This window comes from Salmo trutta, chromosome 20, assembly GCF_901001165.1.
Source record: "Salmo trutta chromosome 20, fSalTru1.1, whole genome shotgun sequence".
Classification (NCBI taxonomy): domain Eukaryota; kingdom Metazoa; phylum Chordata; class Actinopteri; order Salmoniformes; family Salmonidae; genus Salmo; species Salmo trutta.
This window is the reverse complement of record NC_042976.1, coordinates 45,019,281-45,038,960: the sequence shown is the minus strand read 5'-3', so window position 1 is coordinate 45,038,960 and position 19,680 is coordinate 45,019,281. Positions and strand designations below refer to the sequence as shown.

At 44.4% G+C, this 19,680-nt stretch overlaps 1 protein-coding gene across 6 annotated transcripts in view; it reads right to left on the bottom strand.

Moving 5' to 3' along the window:
• Window positions 1-425: 425 nt before the first annotated feature.
• The window catches only part of adarb1b (adenosine deaminase RNA specific B1b), a 181,238-nt gene continuing 161,983 nt past the window's right edge, over window positions 426-19,680 (bottom strand). For 5 of the 6 annotated variants that reach the window (XM_029703507.1, XM_029703510.1, XM_029703508.1 and 2 more), the window contains 8 exons: window positions 17,800-18,725; window positions 13,947-14,061; window positions 13,345-13,513; window positions 12,917-13,068; window positions 11,439-11,607; window positions 6,346-6,527; window positions 4,417-4,595; window positions 426-4,175 (listed from right to left, as the gene is read on the bottom strand). In XM_029703507.1, the coding sequence (XP_029559367.1) occupies window positions 3,999-4,175; window positions 4,417-4,595; window positions 6,346-6,527; window positions 11,439-11,607; window positions 12,917-13,068; window positions 13,345-13,513; window positions 13,947-14,061; window positions 17,800-18,725 (2,069 nt within the window). In that variant the 3' untranslated portion in view covers window positions 426-3,998. The remainder of the gene's footprint in view (window positions 4,176-4,416; window positions 4,596-6,345; window positions 6,528-11,438; window positions 11,608-12,916; window positions 13,069-13,344; window positions 13,514-13,946; window positions 14,062-17,799; window positions 18,726-19,680) is intronic. The other variant, XM_029703513.1, reaches the window with a different exon arrangement.

Here is a 19,680-nt window from a genome sequence, read left to right as displayed (position 1 = left end):
AGGTCGAACACACGCGCACACACACACAGTCAGAGACAGACAGACATCATACACACCTAGTCGTCACAGCATCACCTTTTGATGGCCTTGCCTTACCTCCTGAGCTATTTGTAGGTAAAACATGAAAGTGGAAGGAAAGCCCATGTCCACTAATCCTGTTGAACGTTGAGATTGACAGACTGACTGACTACAGAGTAACATCTAACAATACCATCTCTCTTTTCAATGTTCCATTTGAAAATACAGCGCTTGTTTTAGATCTGGTGTGGTTTCTTCTCAGTGTGGGATGGTGCAGAAAGATAAGGGTTAGATGGGAGTCTGCTTGCTGATAAGGAGTCTGTGTTTCATGGGCTCAATATGTTCCGCACAACAACAGTATACAACCACACACACACGTCTCAAAGAATGACACAACTTCTGCGAAAGAAAGTAAACTATGGTCTCCTTTATTTTTTTTTGCTCATTTTAATATATCTATTTATCCGTTTTTTTCTACATACGAGTCATTTAAAAGTATGTCGTCATGCTTTAGGTGCAGCTTCAGAGTGGGAGCACATGCAAGATGGTGGTCCGGGTAGAGATTGCACAGCGGACGTGGGGCGAGGAGTTCTCTGACCACCCGAGTGGACCACTAACAGTCACCAATCACAACGCGGTCAGGGCGGCCGACCGTCTTGACCAAACGACTGGGGACTATAGACCACTGGGACCACTAGGTTATAGGGTTGCAGTTCAGTTTCTTGGAAATAGTTTCGACCTGCCCATTTTGGGGGACGGTTTGTGTCATGACATCATCGATTGACATCTTTAGTGCAGTCCAAAAAAAATAAGGATCATACTATAGAGAAGCAGGCAGTCTTTAAAGAAAGTTTCAGATAGTCAGTTTCTAAAGAGATTACGACAAGGGGGGGGGGGAACAGAGGGGGGGGGGCATTCTTTTTGCTCCCGTTCCTGGTTGGGGCCTCATTAAAAGGGACGTTGGGGGTTATATTGCTTGTGACCTTGATCCAGTTCTCTTGGCTGAGGCCTGCATCGTGGCATGGTTCCCCCTCTGTCGGTGGGGATAGGGGGACGTACATGATTCAGAACATACATTTGTATCACAAGGACACAGCAACAAAGGACATTTGACTTTTGCTCTACAATGACTAGCAAATCTCTGGCCGTTGCAGTGAAAGAACCTGACTAGCTTAAAAAAAAAGAAAAAAAAAAGAGTTCTAAGTAAAGGACAAAAACAAATCAAATACATCCCAGTGGTTTCCTGGGGGGGAAACAAGAACTAGACAGCGAAGGAAGAATAGTTGCACAGGCATCACATTTTTAACCAGTATTAAACCTATCCCCATCATTCCACAGCAATATAACATCAGAGAGGTTCACAATATTTACACCTTGGTAATCAACAGCTACAGAAATACTGAAAGATCCCGACAAGTAAGATTCCATCACAAAGCTGGAATACAACAGAACACAAACCCATCGTTTTATACAAATCAAATAAAATTGGTAAAATGAAAGTACAATAACTAAAACATTGTAATATTTTAAAATCGGCAATTCGTGTGTGAGAAACACAGGTGTTAAAAAAATAATTCCCCAATTTTTATATTGTTGCTCAAAAGAAAATTGTGGGGAAACACAAGGACATACTCTTTGGTGAAGATTCCACAGCAATCCCCAATATCCTGTTATGACGTTTATCGGGCTGTGTCATGCGCACACACATATACACGCACGCACACACACTCACCTCACTCTAGACATACACACAACACACACAATGCTGGGACTCAAACCAAAACACCTTCCCCTGCTGTTTTGAACCAAATATATTGGATATAAAAATACACTAAGTAAAGAATATCTCATATCAATTCCTTTGCAGCGTGTCGGTTCAAATTGTGGTTTGTCACTGGCCATCAAGTGCAACGCACAACGTTCAATAATAAACAAATGTACAATGCTGATATTACAGGTATATGACCAGTCTATAAGAGAGAACACAGGTAATACAGTAGCAAGTTGTCGTTACTGGCATCCAGAGTTTATCATGTTGTAAAAATAGTTGAACTAGAAAAGATTAGCACACGGCAGACAGTGGAGAAGAGGGCTTATAGGAGTCCCAGGTATATGGACCAATAGGACTTGGAGCGAGCATACACAGATTGGTCATTTGGTGGGTGGGTGGTACCAAACTCAACTTTGTAAAAACTCTCATGCGTTTCTTTGTGTTCCCTTGGAAGTTTATTCACACCATGAGCAATCAGCATTCGTGTTGCCTTTAAAGGCCCAGTGCAGTTTTTCCTGTGTTTTATATCATTTTGTACAACAGCTGATTAAACTAACACTAGAAAAGTGTGAAAAAATGTTGATCAGTGTTATTTCCTGATAGTTGCTGGTTGAAAATACAATCTACACAGTACTTTTTAATCAGCAGGTTTGCATGGGCGGGAGTTTCGGCTTTCCATGGTGACATCACCATGCTGTAAATTGGTTAATAGACCAATAACAAAGAAAGTTCCAAACCTCTCTGCCAATAACAACTAGTTTACTCCCAGACAGTCCAACAAAATTCTTGCTTTTTGTTAAAAATACATTTTTGCCCATTTTGATGGAAATCTTTACAGTAAGGTACTTAATTGTTACCCGGAAATGATTTGATATTGATATAAAAACGGCTGCATTGGGCCTTTAAAAGGTATTTAAATGATGACATACGCTCTTCCCAGCTCTCTATGAATGACATTGGGACTACTTTACACCTTCATAACAACCCCAGATTGACACAAGATGTGTTATGTCACCTTACTTGTATTGTGTAGCGTGACCATGACATATCAAACGGAGGTTGTTAACATAAGCATTTATAAATGCCCAGGGCATGGATGCATAATGTCCATGAGGCTCATGCTTATGAAGGTGTAATGTAGCTCCTATGCAGTGTCATTGATGGAAAGACTTCATTCTTGTCATTATCAGTTGCAGTGTAATCCTTCAATCCTCAAAAACAAAAAGTTGCAATTCTAAAAACAAAGCCCCTCCCTCCCCAAAAACAAACACATACAAAGAGAGAAAAATGATTTGAAGCTGCCTGTGCAGAAATAAGATGCTGGCATTCAAAATTCACTCGAGGAGATCCTGGTGGTTCCCTACCAAATCAGCTCTGCAGACCTCGGAGACAGTTCCCATGCAAAGCCATGGCTTAAGTCAATAAGAAAAAAACGTGCAATCCCCTAAACTCCCTAGGCCAAAGGGCTCGAGGGGAATCATCGACAGCCTCCACCAGGGCCCCTGTTCAAGTATGGAATAGGAATGGGAATGGTTTCAATGACCAACAACGTCATCAAATAAATAAGCGTAAAATGTTCACACGAGAATATTTCAAATGAGTGATGATTCAATGACTAACCACCATTTTGGATGAGTATTTAGCATCATGTCCTATGTGCATTTAATACAGGGGCGAGAATGTAATAAAATAGGAAAGGAAAAGGTCAAATCTCACAATACGTAAAAAATATATACCATGAAGTCATACGGCATTTGGGCTTCCTAGTGTAATTACATTTAACTGAAATGGAATCCGGCCAATCATTGTACATTCTAGTTACAGAAGTACTTACATAGTAACTACATGGTATATGGACAACCTCATGTAAAGTCTTACAAGAACAACAACAACAAAATGACTAAAAAGGATTCCAGTTTAAAATACGATACATTTTTATTTCCATAAGGACATAAAAAGGTATTTGAATTTTAGTTGGTTTAAAACAAACAGACACAGCAAGTGATGACGTCACAGCGATGAGGAATGAGAGCGGAGGGAGGTGGCCAGAACCACGTGCATTATTTCTCACACACACGCATGTACGCACACACACACACACACTTGAAGTCTCAGTGGCTGGTAGTTTCGAAGAGCCTCTCTCAGGTCTAGAGAGGGGGGGTTGGGGTGCGGTGGGTTGAGTGAAGAGGTTCCCCCCCTAATCGCCCGATCAGGAGTTGAGGGAGAACTGGTCCTGCTCGATGGGCTTCTTCACCCAGGCCCCCAGGCCCGACTTGTGGAAGACCTTGATCAGCGTCTGCTTGGCGTTGTGGTACTCTACAGCCGCCTCCTTGGCGTCGTGGTACGAGCTGGGCTTGGACACCTTGATTCTCAGTGTGGATGACAACTGGCATGGGGAGGGGAGCAAAACAGATGTCGAGGATAAACAGAAGACTACTTTGAATAGGATGTTGAGGAGCAACTTGTACAGTGCATAAATGTACAACCACTTGATCTGTGCTTCAGCTGGTCTTAATGTGTTGTGCTGCCCACACCCTCTGTGAGTAGTGTTGATAGTCATAAACACTAATTCAAGGAGAGCCATTGTGGTGTGTGTGTGTGTGTGTGTGTGTCGAACCATTCCGTACCTTGGAGTGCAGGCGAATAAAGCGGCTGTAGAGGGCGTGCTTGCAGAGGCGCGAGGCGCGCCCCATGTCGTCTTTGCCCGTGGTGGCGTTGATGACCTCCAGCGCCTGGTCGCCCACCGCCCAGTTCACGCTGAAGTTGGGCGCCTTGCCCGGCTGCCTCGCCTCTGCGTTGCTGATGCCTGGAATCACAGATAGCCATTTCACTCAGCAGCTCTAACTCCGCCTTCTAACAGTGAGCACGCAAGTCTGAGCCAATGGGACTCAATGACGAGCCCAGGCATTAACTCTGAAAGTTAACTCCCCTTTCTAAAAGCAAGCACGCAAGTCTAACCAACCGCAAATGTGACTCATGCCCGCTTTATCCTTCTGAGAGCAAGGCATTCGCTCTGAAAGAAAACATATGACTCTTCAGGTTTTGGTGAAGGCTTCTCATCGTGGTTAACTCGAGCCTTTGCTCCACAAGCGAGGGCACGACGGGTCAAAGTCGCAAGTCTTTGTACAGTCCTTGTCATAGCAGCATCTGTCAGAGATAGCGTTAAAAAAATACCCATCAAAACATGATGCTGCAATGTCCACCGAGTGTGTTTGGGATAAAGCCTCTATTACAGTACATGTGCTCCTCCAAGCAGGGGCCTAGAGAGAAGATAGATTGGAGGCATAAATCCTTCTTTCAGTGGAGGGTGTTAAACGGCTCGGTTCCTTTCTCTTCTGCAGTGCACTGGGCTGCCTGGCTGGGGGATTATGATTTAAAGGGCTAAATGCTGAGCGTCCACAGCGCAAAGCTCCTTCACGGCAAAACTCCCTAAAGCGGAAAAAAAGTTAATAACCCTCCCATTATCTCTTTACCTGCAGTTCAGGGAGTCATCGGAGGGGACAGAGAGGAGGAGGAAGAGGAGAGGGGGTAAGGTAGGCGAGAAGGAAGTTGAGCGCACCAGTTGGGACGGCTATTGCATTGTGTGAGATCTGGAGGGAGATCAGGGCCATGTTCATTAAGGCACACCGTAGCAAATCATTTCAAAGCGCTGTGCAATGGAAAATAAAGGACAATATGCTGTTACTAGGTAGCCCTCACCCTGCCTTAGCCCCTACCCTGACAACAGGTGTAGGAGGTGGTTTGGACAGTGGGATGGAAGGGGGAATGCAAATTATTTTAGCTGTATGTGCTGTAGAACGCATAGCCGGTTCCAAATGCCACAAAACAACTTGACAAAAGGAATATATAATGAAATATCACAAAGAAAAAGCCTGGAGTCGAATAAACATTGTGAGAGTATCTAAACAGATCTGACCTTATAACAAATGGTTGCATGGATTCCACCGATTTGGCACAAAGGGCATCAAGTTATCCAAATTCACACAGGAAGGGTAAGTAAATGTCACCTCAGATGACAACTGCAGTGTTTCAATAAGACTACGGTAGGAGACCTATCTATGTGATTACCCATGGTCCTGCTGGGTATTTACCGTAGACATTTATACATGATTGGTGTTTACCCTTGTGCCTACTGTGGGTTTGCCCATGGAGTCACAGTGTCCGGTTGCATTGGTCTTCACAGAGAAAGCGTGAGGAAACAGACAAGAGGCCAACTAGCCACCTCCTAGTCACCTAAGCAAAGTGTTGAAAGTATCGGAGTGTTTGAATGTGCATGCGGTGGTACTTGAGTTAGTCTAGCGTGTGTGTTCCTTGGCATGAGAGTCTACACCCGTGTCATGGTCATTAAGAACCAAACGGGTGAAAACGGGGAGGGACTGAAACAGGAAGGGACTACCTTCGACTCATTTTTGTTTTCTGTTGCAAAACGTTTTAAAACATGTTCTGTTGCGTCCCCCAAAATGAACTTGACCCGGAACGCATGAGAGTCTAGACGCTAGAGTATCGGGGGGGGGGGGGGGGCAAAGAAGTGGAGGTTTAAAGGCGAGGGTACTGACCGCTCAGTAGAGGCCTGTTGAGGCTGAACTGTTGAGGCAGGTCCTCGATGTCGGCGATGCGCTGGTACATAGCCCGGGAGAGGTGGTCGGCGTGGTACAGGCTGCCCAGGATGATGCTGGAGAAGTAGATGGGCTCCGTGAAGTAGCTCATCAGAGAGCCCTGGATGCCCAGCACGTTCCATCTGCAGCAGAGAGACACACACGCATAAGTACACGCACACATACACACACGCGTACGTACACGTGCGCACGCATAAAGACACAAAAACGTACTCACACACAAATGCGCATCCACACACTCAAACACTCCCGCACAAACACACACACACACAGGAATGGCTGCTCCGACTCGGAACGATCCAATTCCATTTATTTCACCCTACATTCTACGTTGTTACATTAGCCGTCCCATCTTTCCCATACATTTCCTTCCACACGCTCTATGAAGCTATACCAATTGCCTTGGAGAGCGACAACTTCGAAAAGGACACACACAAGGCAGACCATTACCAGATGACAGAAACAAGACCCTGACAAACAGCTTTGATAACTGCCGCTCCTGTCTCCTTCTGACCCGAGGCAGTGTGTGTGTGAGAGTGTGTGAAATTAAGCCACCGACTAGAATCGCAGTCATACATGAGTCTAGGAGACCACTCGTTTTCCAGTAGCCCCCGGCAGGGACGTCTTCCATATGCAACGGGGGGGGGGGGTTGATAGTTGGACTGTATCATTACTGTTGTTCAGTCCCTCCACCCACCCACCTTATTTGATTTACGTGATTTTGCCCCTTATGATAGCAGCTAAACTCAGTGGCCATGGAGGCTCTGGGGCGCACAATCAAAAAACATACCACTACTCTTTTCCAAAAACATGCATGTACATGCGCACGCACACACACACACACACACACACACACACACACACACACACACACACACACACACACACACACACACTTGAGTGTTCTGAAGGGAGAGTGGCGATCAAGCTCAAGTGATTGGGGCTTTTGAGGGCCTTCATAATCAGCTGCTTTATCAAAGAAAAAGCAACTCTGGAGAGTAACACTTCTAATGAGCCAGGAACAGGAGGGAAGGAGCCGTAAACCAGACCTCCATCTTGTACCTTAGCGCCGCTGGGCAGGCCATGTAATCCAAGGAGAAAGGTGTAAAAAAAACACTGAAATTGCAGGGCTAAGTCAAACAACTCTAGTGCATTTAGGTAAATAGCCATCGCTGAGTCATTAATCATTCATACAGGAAGAGATGGCAGGAGGGGTCATTTTTTCCCCCTCACCATTTTGTTGCAATGGTTAGGTTAGGAGAGGACCCGTTGTGTAGAGAACAAATGGAGGGTAGTCTGTTCTGTGCTGTAAAGTGGTGACACTTTCTATGCCTTGCTCTAATCGGGCTATGAGCTAGGTTAGCCGTTAGTGCACTTTCCCCCCCTTTTTTCCACCTTTAACCAGGTAGGCTAGTTGAGAACAAGTTCTCATTTGCAACTGCGACCTGGCCAAGATTAAGCAAACCAGTTCGACACATACAACAACACAGAGTTACACACGGAATAAACAAACATACAGTCAATAATACAGTAAATCTATAAACAGCATGTGCAAAGGAGGTAGATAAGAGAGGTAAAGCAATAAATAGGCCATGGTGGCGAAGTAATTACAATATAGCAATTAAACACTGGACTGGTAGGGTGTGCATCCTACCTGTATACTGTCATCTCGTTTTCTTTTGACTTTTAGAGTTACATAGTATAATAGCAATGCCATTAATGCTTGCTCAAAAACATTAGGCGTGTGACACTCCTGTTGGCATTGAAATTGGAGGAAGGGACTAGGAGGGAGAGTTATGGAGTAGATTGCGTCGTACATTAACGGGGAGGGATAGATAGCTGTGCCTTGACTGTGGACAGTGAGCAGGGTCGTGGCCTGACTGCGAAAACACCTGGGTTGGACCCCATCAATTCAGCTGCCCCTGATATAGCCTGACTCAAATAAGACTGGGCCTGAACAAAGTGGGATACACAGGATTACTAGTAAACTAAGTGCTATCATCTACAGTATCAGTCAAGTTTGGACACACTTAATCATGCCAGGGTTTTTCTTTCTTTATAATTTGTTTTGTATTGTAGAATAATAGTGAAGACATCAAAACTATTTAATAACACATATGGAATCATGTAGTAACCAAAAAAGTGTTAAACAAATCCAAATATATTTAATATTTGAGATTCTTCAAAGTAGCCACCCTTTGCCTTGATGAGAGCTTTGCACACTCTTGGCATTCTCTCAACCAGCTTCATGAGGTACAGTAGTCACCTGGAATGCATTTCAATTAACAGGTGTGCCTTGTTAAAAGTCAATTTGTGGAATTTCTTTCCATCTTAATGTGTTTGAGTCAATCAGTTGTGTTGTGACATGGTAGGGGTGGTATACAGATGATAGCCCTATTTGGTAAAAGACCAAGTCCATATTATAGCAAGAACAGTTCAAATAAGCAAAGAGAAATGACAGTCCATCATAACTTTAAAACATGAAGGTCAGTCAACTTTGAAAGTTTCAAGTGCAGTCGCAAAAACCATCATGCGCTATGATGAAACTGGTTCTCATGAGGACCACCACAGGAAAGGAAGACCCAGAGTTACCTGCTGCAGAGGATAAGTTCATTAGAGTTACCAGCCTCAGATTGCAGCCCAAATAAAGAGTTCGAATAACAGACACATCTCAACATCAACTGTTCAGAGGAGACTGCGTGAATCAGGCCTTCACGAATTGCTGCAAAGAAACCACTACTAAAGGACACCAATAAGAAGAAGAGACTTGCTTTGGCCAAGAAACACGAGCAATGGACATTAGACCGGTGGAAATCTGTCCTTTGGTCTGATGAGTCCAAATTTGAGATTTTTGGTTCCAACCACCGTGTGTTTGTGAGACGCAGAGTAGGTGAACGGATGATCTACGCATGTGTGGTTCCCACCGTGAAACATGGAGGAGGAGGTATGATGGTGTGAGGGGGCTTTGCTGGTGACACTGTCAGGGATTTATTTAGAATTCAAGGCACACTTTACCAGCATGGCTACCACAGCATTCTGCGGCGATACGCCATCCCATCTGGTTTGCGCTTAGTGGGACTATCATTTGTTTTTCAACAGGACAATGACCCAAAACACAACTCCAGGCTGTGTAAGGGCTATTTTTATTTATTTGTTTTATTTCACTAGGCAAGTCAGTTTAGAACAAATTCTTATTTACAATGACGGCCTACACCGGCCAAACCCGGACGACGCTGGGTCAATTGTGCGCAGCCCTATGGGACTCCCAATCACGGCCGGTTGTGATACAGCCTGGATTCGAACCAGGGTATCTGTAGTGACGCCTCTAGCACTGAGATCCAGTGCCTTAGACCGCTGCGCCACTCGGGAGCCCTATTTGACCAAGAAAGAGAGTGATGGAGTGCTGCATCAGATGACCTGGACTCCACAGTCACCCGACCTCAACCTAATTGAGGTTGGGTGACTGTGGTATGGGATGAGTTAGGACCGCAGAGAGAAGGAAAAGCAGCCAACAAGTGCTCAGCATATGTGGGAACTCCTTCAAGACTGTTGGAAAAGCATTCTTCATGAAGCTGGTTGAGAAAATGCCAAGAGTGTGAAAAGCTGTCATCAAGGCAAAGTGTTTGAAGAACCTCAAATATAAAATATATTTTGATTTGTTTAACATTTTTTTGGTTACTACATGATTCCATTTGTGTTATTTCATAGTTGTGATGTCTTCACTATTATTCTACAATGTAGAAAATAATTAAAATAAAGAAAAACCCTTGAATAAGGGCCTCCATCTTGGCACTTCCCCACTGTTGCAAAAATATTTTGGAAGCTATAGAAATGCATTTATTAATGTAACATTTGTTTTTGCCGCATTTATTCTATTACAGACACCTTAATGCATAATTCTATTATGTGAGCTAAACATAAAAATAAAAGATTAAGAAATACATACAAATATTTTCCTTAAAGCATAATTTGTTGAAAGTACTAATGTTACTGTCTCTACTACAACAAAAACATACTTAAATACCTGTAATTTTGTCCTTGAAACATTTAATTGAAATACTGTAGAATTCCATTCAAAACCTGCTTCTTGGTTTTGTCTAGAAAGGTTACAGCTTTTGTCAAAATCGACTTTTCGTAGCAGGTTTCGGAGAACTTACACAGAAGGTTAGGAGAATTAACGTAGCAGGTAAGGATAATTAGGTTAACGTTAGGAAAAGGGTTAGGGTTCTCTAAAATACAAAAAATAATTCAACATTTGACAAAAGCTGTATGCGATCTAGAAATGACCCAGCTTCTTCTGGAGAGTGCCAATATGGCCGACCGGTCGCTTCAAATCCTCTCACTGGCCAATACATAGAATCAGCAATACAGGGTTAATATACATCAGTGATTCATATGCATTAAAGAGGCAACGCTGAGTCTGCTATATGGGTGGAAGTGGCTGATAGATACTCTACATCAATGCATGATATGTGTGTATGTGCATGTGTTTGCTTGTGTGTGTGTTATTGTGTGTGTAGGTGAAGTTCTTTGTGGTAACGGGTAGATATGCCAGAGCCCGCTGTCACAGCACACTGAAAGAAGACAGTGTTTGTGTGTGTGTGTGTGAGCTTGTCTGTGTGTGTGTGTGTCTCATAAGTCTTGACACCTCTTTATCTGTCTATTTCCGTGACATTACCACGGCACACATTGGCAGACACCACCGTAGCTTTATGGGTGAATCCGCAACCTGCACTAATATCAAGTTAACGGACACCTTAACACAGACACCAATAGCCTAACTCTGGTTATATACTATAGCTGTATCTAACACCACAACAGCTTACTGACTGTAAGGATTTGCACTTCCAAGTGCAAATAATGGCCAAGAATTACAGTCAAATTCATATAAACTCTGTTTAATGTCCAATTAAATTGTTGAATTGAAACAAACTGAACCACGCCACTTTTACATGGTGTCTCACAATCTTGCTGGCTTTGGAGGAGGATATGTGGTGAAACAGATACCAAAAGGGGACACAAGGTGATGTTACCTTGCGATCTTGTCACTGCAGGACATGGTGAGCAGCCTCTCTCCCTGCAGCACCCCATCCCATGTCTGGATGGTGTTGCTGGTCCTCACAGGGATGGTCCCCTCCCCAGACTCTATCTTGGTCCTCAGTTGGCCCCGTGCCTTCCGGTTGGGATGGCGGTCTCCTTGGTCTGTGGGACGGGGACAAGGAAAAGACAGATGGATGAATGGATTAACCCTAAACCAGTTTCTTTCAAATGTATCACATAAAATCAACATTTTCATGAATGCGGTCAATAAGCCATTGATGATCAGTACCAGGCAATATATAAGCAATCCTGGCCGCCTGTACACTCTTAACACAGTAGATTTTATTTTATTTGACAATTTAAAATACATAAAATATTACACCAGGCAAAAGATACATATACCAAAATTGTTGAGGATACATACACAAAAAAGTCAAGATACTTGTTTCCATTGTGGTCTTCTAGGGCATGTGACACCAAATCATCTCGACAGTGCAAAGGATACAAAAGACAATAACTTTAAATACAACTTCATTGTATTAATCACAGCATTTCTACATGTTGGAAAGTAATTCAAAAGGCTAACAGGCCTAATCAATCCACTGACTAATTGTACAAGGCTATTTCCTTTTGTGTTTTTGCGTATGCCGGGAAACAATGTGACAGAAGCATTTATATGTGACATATAAAGGGGGTGAGTAATCAGAGAGAGAGAGAGAGAGCGAGAGAGAGAGAGCGAGAGAGAGCAAACATGGACAAAGACCACCTAATTAATAGACTTGTTGAAATGGGTTTGTAACGCGCATTTGGACATCCGAAATGAAATTCTAATTAAATTAAACCAGGCATAAGAGGAAAACATGCAGGAGTTAATTGAATAAAATAAACAAGCTCCGATATGGAATTCTCAACGAGCGTAAGATTAAATTAAAAAAAATGTGTCGGCCAGCTAAGTGAGGAGAATGGAGACTGAGCTGACGTGCGGGGTTGATTGAGTCTGGCTGTCACATGGGACAAGGTCACTAAAGATGGCATGCCACCAAAACTAATGGGACGGCCCTATATGTACACGATCAGAATTTAAGGCATTGGCATTATAAGCTTACAGTCGTATGGAATCAATGAGTGAATCACAATAAGCCTTGCATTTAAGAGATAGTTCAGCGAATTGCATTCGGTTAAGAACAAGAAGCGTAAGGTCGGAAATGCTGCTCCGTGTTTAGTGTTTATGTGACGGAGTATCACAAATGTATCAATGAGTAGAAGATAATTAGGCTTCACATAAACTTAAGGGCAGAACGCATTCACATCGAAAAGCATTGCGCAGGCGCTGGATAGCCAGACATATGCACCTGATGAAGAAGGCAGGAATCATGCCGTCGTTGTGCATTGTGGCACAGAAGGGTCAGCAAGAGGTTTGGTAACATCTACTACTGTCACAGGTAAGCGGGGAGGAGGGTGCGCCTCATACCTTCCATGCCGGCCTCATGCGGCGAGAAGATGCGTGCGTCGCCGCAGGGCGAGGTGCTGATGTAGAGGTGGAACTGCACGTTGTCCTTTAGCCGGTAGCCACGCTTGTCACAGCGCATGAATATAGACTTCTGCTGCTCCTCTTTGTTGTTGCTAGGTGACAGAGGGTGAAAGGGGGGAGGGTGTAAAGTGTTGGCAGTGGCTCCAAATGTCACAGAAAATAAAAACAACTAAAAGAATCAACTGAAGCAAGAACAAAAAAGGAATGCCATGCTGCAAGTGAAGCAACAGTGAACTCAATTTTAAGACTAAATACAAATTCAACTTTTACTAGGACTTCACTGACCCACTGAAGGCTTCAACAAACAAACTCTAATCAAAATGGGAGCCATTTTGTGTGTTTGTGTTTTCAATGGCCTAACTTCTCACCTTAGGAAGTGCTCCAGCTGGGCGTAGAGGTACCGGATGAGGGAGCGGCGGGCGATAATCTCTGCGTGGCAGTCGTTGAGTGCCAGGCCGCGGTCGCTCATGTACTCGCCGTTGATGCACTTGGTGCCCGTGGAGACGCAGATCACTTGGGCCTCTTTCACGTCTGTGCCTGGGGATCAGAGAGGTTCAAAATTCACCTTTACATTCAATAAAAGCCATTTGTATTTGTTTATCATTATTCCATTTCATTGACATTTTATTGTATTTTTGATAAGGGACATGTAGGTTTTTAGAAATATGTGCATGTGTGTACTTGTGAAATTACATTTTTGTCAATTGTATGGAGATACATAGCCAATGATTAACAGCAGCATCAGTGATGGACATGGACCCCTCAAAAGGAAGATTTTGATATGCACCCTGATTGACAGGTGGGGCTAAGAAGATGAATTTCCTCCCATCTACACACATTAGCCTCCTGTAGACAGTATGGCTGGGGTTTTATGGTCTGTACAAATCTAGTGGTGTACTCTTCGGCAACAGCAACGCTCCGAGGGTGGAGAACGTTAAGTTTTCCCATTTGGCGGAGTAACAAAGCGTACCTGTTGTCATGACGACTCCCGCCAGGACTTTCCGTCGCGCGTGGGGCGAGGTGAAGTTGTCCGTCAGCTCGCTGAACTTGTCCACCACCAGGCGAGAGACGGCGTCGGCGAGAACCTGTAGAGGTGAGACACGCAACACAACAAGCACAGGCTTCAGGTAGGAGCTGCCTGTTTGGAATTAGTTTATCCTTCCCAAATCCTTAAACATCAAAGCCCTAACTTAAACCTAAGATTAGCATCTTGGGGAAACTTCATCATATTCCACCACACGCACACATGTCAGAGTCAGCCATGTGGACTTACTAAGCAGAGTAGACATTATAGACCCTCAAGCACTAGTCGTCACCTGTCAGTGTATTCACATACACTATATACAACAAAAAGTATGTGGAAACCTCTTGAATTAGTGGATTCGGCTTTGCTGACAGGTGAATAAAATCAAGCTCACAGCCATGCAATCTCCAGAGACAGACATTGGCAGTAGAATGGCCTTAGTGAAGACTTTCAGTGACTTTTAATGTGGCACCCACCATCATAGGATGCCACCTTTCCAACAAGTCAGTTTATCAAATTTCTGCCCTGCTAGAGCTGCCCCGGTCAACTGTAAGTGTTGTTAATGTGAAGTGGAAACGTCTAGGAGCAACAACAGCTCAGCCGCTAAGTGGTAGGCCAAACAAGCTCACAGAACGGGACCGCCGAGTGCTGAAGTGCGTAGCGTGTAAAAATTGTCTGTCCTTGGTTGCAACACTCACTACCAAGTTCCAAACCAAGTTCCAAACATCAGCACAAGAACTGTTTGTCGGGAGCTTCATGAAATGGATTTCCAAGGCCAAGCAGCATCACACAAGCCTAAGATCACCATGCGCAATGCCAAGCATCGACTGGAGTGGTGTAAAGCTAGCCGCCATTGGAGTCTGGAGCAGTGAAAAAGCGTTCTCTGAAGTGATGAATCACACTTCACCATCTGGCAGTCCGACAGACGAATCCGGTTTGGCAGATGACAGGAGAACGCTACCTGCCCCAATGTATAGTGCCAACTGTAAAGTTTGGTGGAGGAGGAATAAAGGTCTGGGGCTATTCTTCATGGTTCGGGCTAGGCCCCTTAGTTCCGGTGAAGGAAAATCTCAACACTACAGCATACAATGACATTCTGGACAATTCTGTGCTTTCAACTTTGTGGCAACAGTTTGGGGAAGGCCCTTTCCTCTTTCAGCATGACAATGCACCTGTGCACAAAGCCAGGTCCATACATAAATGGTTTGTTGAGATCGATGTGGAAGAACTTGACTGGTCTGCACAAAGCCCTGACCTCAACCCCATCGAACACCTTTGGGATGAATTGGAACGCCGACTGCAAGCCAGGCCTAATCGCCCAACATCCGAGAAGAGTGGAGGCTGTTTAGCAGCAAAAGGGGGACCAACTCCATATTAATGCCCATGATTTTGGAATGAGATGTTCGACGAGCAGCTGTCCACATACTTTTGGTCATGTAGTGTTCTGCCTGAAGAGAAAATAACTTAAAAAGCATGCAATGAAATTGGTTTGAGACTGAAGTACATCTAGTTGTTTTTAGCATGTGGTTCCCTTCGCCATACGAAAAGAAAATCCACATTCCCTTTCACTGAAAAAAAACATGGTGAAGAATATTAAGGATAGAAATGTGAGTTGTCCTCATTTGAGCCAAAAGTCTTATACAGTCGGCATATATAGAATCGAATCTCAGCAGGAACCTCGAGTGGACTTAATACATCTCTTTTCCTTGACAGTGGCCGTTCCTTTTGCCCGCTTTTATCCATTTACTAATACAGAGGAAAATGATTACAGCCAAGGAGAGGCGACGGCTGAATAGGCACAAATTAAAAAGATTAGTCCAAATATTACTTCCCCAGTACTTCAGAGTCACCCAGTTGGAGTGGGATAATTTGACTTCTGGGAATTGGTTGCAGGCAGCAAAGAAACGTGTGGACGTCTGTGTTATCCGTCGTGGAACAAAACAGCCAGCCAAAAACAGTGAAACAGTTCCATTCTGGCAATAAAAAAACAGAGTACTCTTATCACTCATGTTTTCCTGATTTTCCAATTAGCCCTGTCCATATGGAGCGACCGCTTCAGCTGGGTTGAAGGTACATTTAATAAATATTAACCGACAGAGAATTAATAGACCAATTAGCGGGTGCAGCATCGTTGACACGAGCTGCCCGGGTTGAAGGAAGCAGACCAATGACAAGCGGAGGGTTGAGTAAAAGAAAGAAAGTGGGAAATGTTCCTCGGGGGAAAAGACAATCGAAGCCGTTGACAGTGTGCCCCACAAGCTGGTTTGCTGTCCAGACGGCACTATCTCTGCACACACTGGCACGACTTTGACAGTCACTACTGTGATGAAAAATCCCAAACCAATCCCCATCCTCACCCCCCGATTCATATAAAACTGAACCAGCGCTAGAATATTGACAGTCTTTGGAAAGGGAGACCTTCTTTGAGAACCTTTAAGCCTGGGTTAACACTCCACCAAGCATTCCAAGTAGCAAAACTCAGTGTGGAGCCCTCAGTGTGAAAGTCACAAAGTGGTTACGGCGCACGCCTAGTGGAGTGCAAATCCAGCCTAAGGGAGGGAGTGGATCTAGATGCAGTCTGACTTCCAGCAACAACACCCTGATAAACCGTTACTGAGCCCTAGCCCTAACCACGGTCTCAAGCCCTAGACCCAGCTCTCTCCCACAACAATGTGTGAGTAGCACTGCATCATCATATTACATTTGAAGCAAAATCACATTCGATATCCAAAGTGTTTCTCTATACCAGAGTGTTAAAAACAACATCTTCAGAAATAGTGATTTTATGTAGGCTAACAAGTGATGTAAAACATGACTTAACTAAAATAATTGTATTTCAAGTTTCCTATGGGATTAACCCTAACTCTAAACTCTGAGAACCCCCGACAGTGCTTCAACTTGAATAGGTCTCACATCTAGGTAAGAAATAGCCTGGACAGTCAATATTGGTTGTTTCAACACAACTAAAAAAAGGAGATGCTAAATAAGATAGAGGTATGAAATTGCCTGGTATTATCTCAGCTGCCGATTAGGGGTGCCCAATTAGGAGATGTGTAAATAGATGTCTCACATGTATAAGCAATCGTTTCACTACTGAAGCACTGCACATTTTCATATCCTGTCTCATCTTCTATCATCCGTCGGGCCTGATCATTTCATCTTAATTTTCAATGAATGTCAAATCCAGCGATGATTGGCAAGAGAACTAAACGTTCCAGTGGGGACTTTCATAAAGAAAATATTTCAAGATATGAGGTAGTAAAGGCATGCGACTGATACTGGGATTCTTTAGATTAGCTCAAAGGCATTGCGATTAAAAGGCTTTCAGATGTTGTCATTTGTAATATCCAAAAAGGATATCTAACTGAAATCAACAAGAGGGATATTGTTAATTCCAGTTGTGAAAATACCTCTGTGTCCTCAGAGCTTTAAAACTACATAAGCCTATTGAACGTTTTCCCAGTTTAAAGTATGACATAAGAACTATTCTCAAACACTCAAATTCTCAGCAGATTGCTTTCTTTGACCAAAACATATCCAGATATTCCTAAATGTGTAATGCACTTCCATTTAAAAATCCCAAATCATAACAGTGTTTGAGAAACCCTTGCATAAGTGTTTTGGCTTCTGGGGAAGCTCTGATGCCTTTGCTCAGTGCCTGAAAACTAGAGTATAAAACACTCTTTCCCATTAAAAATGGTCAGTGACTGCAGATTCTATGTTCTATGTCCTGTTTTAAAAGGGCCTTGACTGGGGGCAGAGTTGGCTTGTTCAGAGGGACCAAGGTTTGGGCACTTACCTGGGGTAGGTGGAGCTGCAGTCCCTCTCTGGGGATGGGCTGTCGGGAGGGTGTCTGGTCCAGCTGCATGTTGAAGAGGGCTGAGAGGGCTGCCTGGGCGGCCCGGGCCTTGGCCAGCTTCTTGTTTCGTCCAGAGCCCTCAAACTGCTGTGAGTCCACCGACACCTGCATGACAAAGTTCTTGGCGTGGCTCTCACCGCTCTCCGACACAAAGTCGTACTTGAGGCCCGGCCTCAGCTCGTTGAGGATCATGACGGGATTCTTGCCGCTCGAGTTTGAGGTGAAGGAGGAGGGAGGGGGCAACGGCGCCTGGGCAAGGTTAGCACCTGGCGTGGAGGGCAGGGCATACTCTCCCAGCGAGTTTAAGGAGCCGCTGCCATTGGATCCCAGGTAAAAGGAGTCCTCGGGTGGTACGGGCGTCTCAAACCCGTTGAAGAGCATGTCTGGGAAGTCGGCCTGATCGGATGTGAAGTCCGTGTTGACTGTCAGTGTCCGGCCCATAGCCAGGTGCGCCTCGGAGGCGTTGGGGAACTGGACAAACGAGCGCAGGGCCTTCTCTGCCGCATTCAGCTTGGCCTTCTTCTTAGTCGGACCTGAGCCCTCGAAAAGTTGTCCGTTGACCTCAACGGTCATGACAAACACGGGAGCATGGACCGGACCTGTTTGAGACAGCAGCTTATACTGTAGCCCCGGCTTGATTTCATTCAGCTGCATAAGGGCATTCTTTGGTAGAACCGGGCCCGGTGTTTTCTTACGCTTCTTGGCCCGGAACTTGGACAGCGTGTGGCCATTGTTGCCCTCCTCTAGGGGGCGCTTCCTGCTGCCCCCGCCACTGCCATTGGGGAGCTGCTCGCCTACAGCTGCCCCCTCTTTGGAGGAGACGTTGTCCAGGTTACGGTTTTCCTTAACATCGGTGCTGCTCGAACCTGCGGTGCCCAGAAAGAGTAACTTACAACGCCTTCGTTGCAGGATCTTGTAAATGTAAAATTTATAGATTCCTATATCACTCTTTGGAACGGACCTGGTGATGTGTGCTATTTGTATTTGGTAGGGAGGCTTAACTGATAATACATTTATCCCAAAGGATCAAACATGTATCTAAAAGGAAAATCCATTTAGAAATGACGTTTGAGGAAAAATAGCCTGAAGCATATGTCATAAATATAAATTGTAATGTTGATAGGACAGTACATTCTTGGATTTTATAATATGGCAAGAGGGATTTCATCTATACAATACATGCAATTATTACATCAATGGGGAAATCAGTGATGCGGAAATATTGTAAAAATCAGGCCGGCTTAACAACAAAAACAGTGAGTTCCTCCCTCTACATAAGAGAGAGCTATTTGCGTTTCCTGGCCTTTTTGTCAGGGAGGGTTTTGGTTAATATTTGTCCGTTTAGGGAGGGGTCAAGCGGAAAGATGTGGAAGAGTTGGGGTACGCACACACGCATATGCACACACTGATCTTTACTTTACGGGCAGATGTTATGACCTGTTCTTTCTGCTTTAATGATAGGTTGGCGCTACATCCTAGAGTGCTGAGCTAGTGCTTTAGCTCTCATAATAGTGGAATTGCAGCTCTAGAATATCGTACGGAACACACATCACCAGCTCCTGTTGGCAAAGTGGATGGAATGTTGGCAAAAATTTTCATTTATAACATCCTCCAGCAAAGGCTTGATAGGTTACTCCTTTCGGTACTCAGGGGAGAGAGAACCGGCAGTGCAAATGAAAGGGTTTAGTTGGAGGATGGAGGGTGCAGGGAAGAGTGAGGTGGAGTTTGGGTATCATAAGATGCAGGCAGAAAGGAAAGAAAAGGAGGGGGGAAAAAAACCAGCAAGGAAAAAGGACACATTCCACAAGACCAACAAAGTCT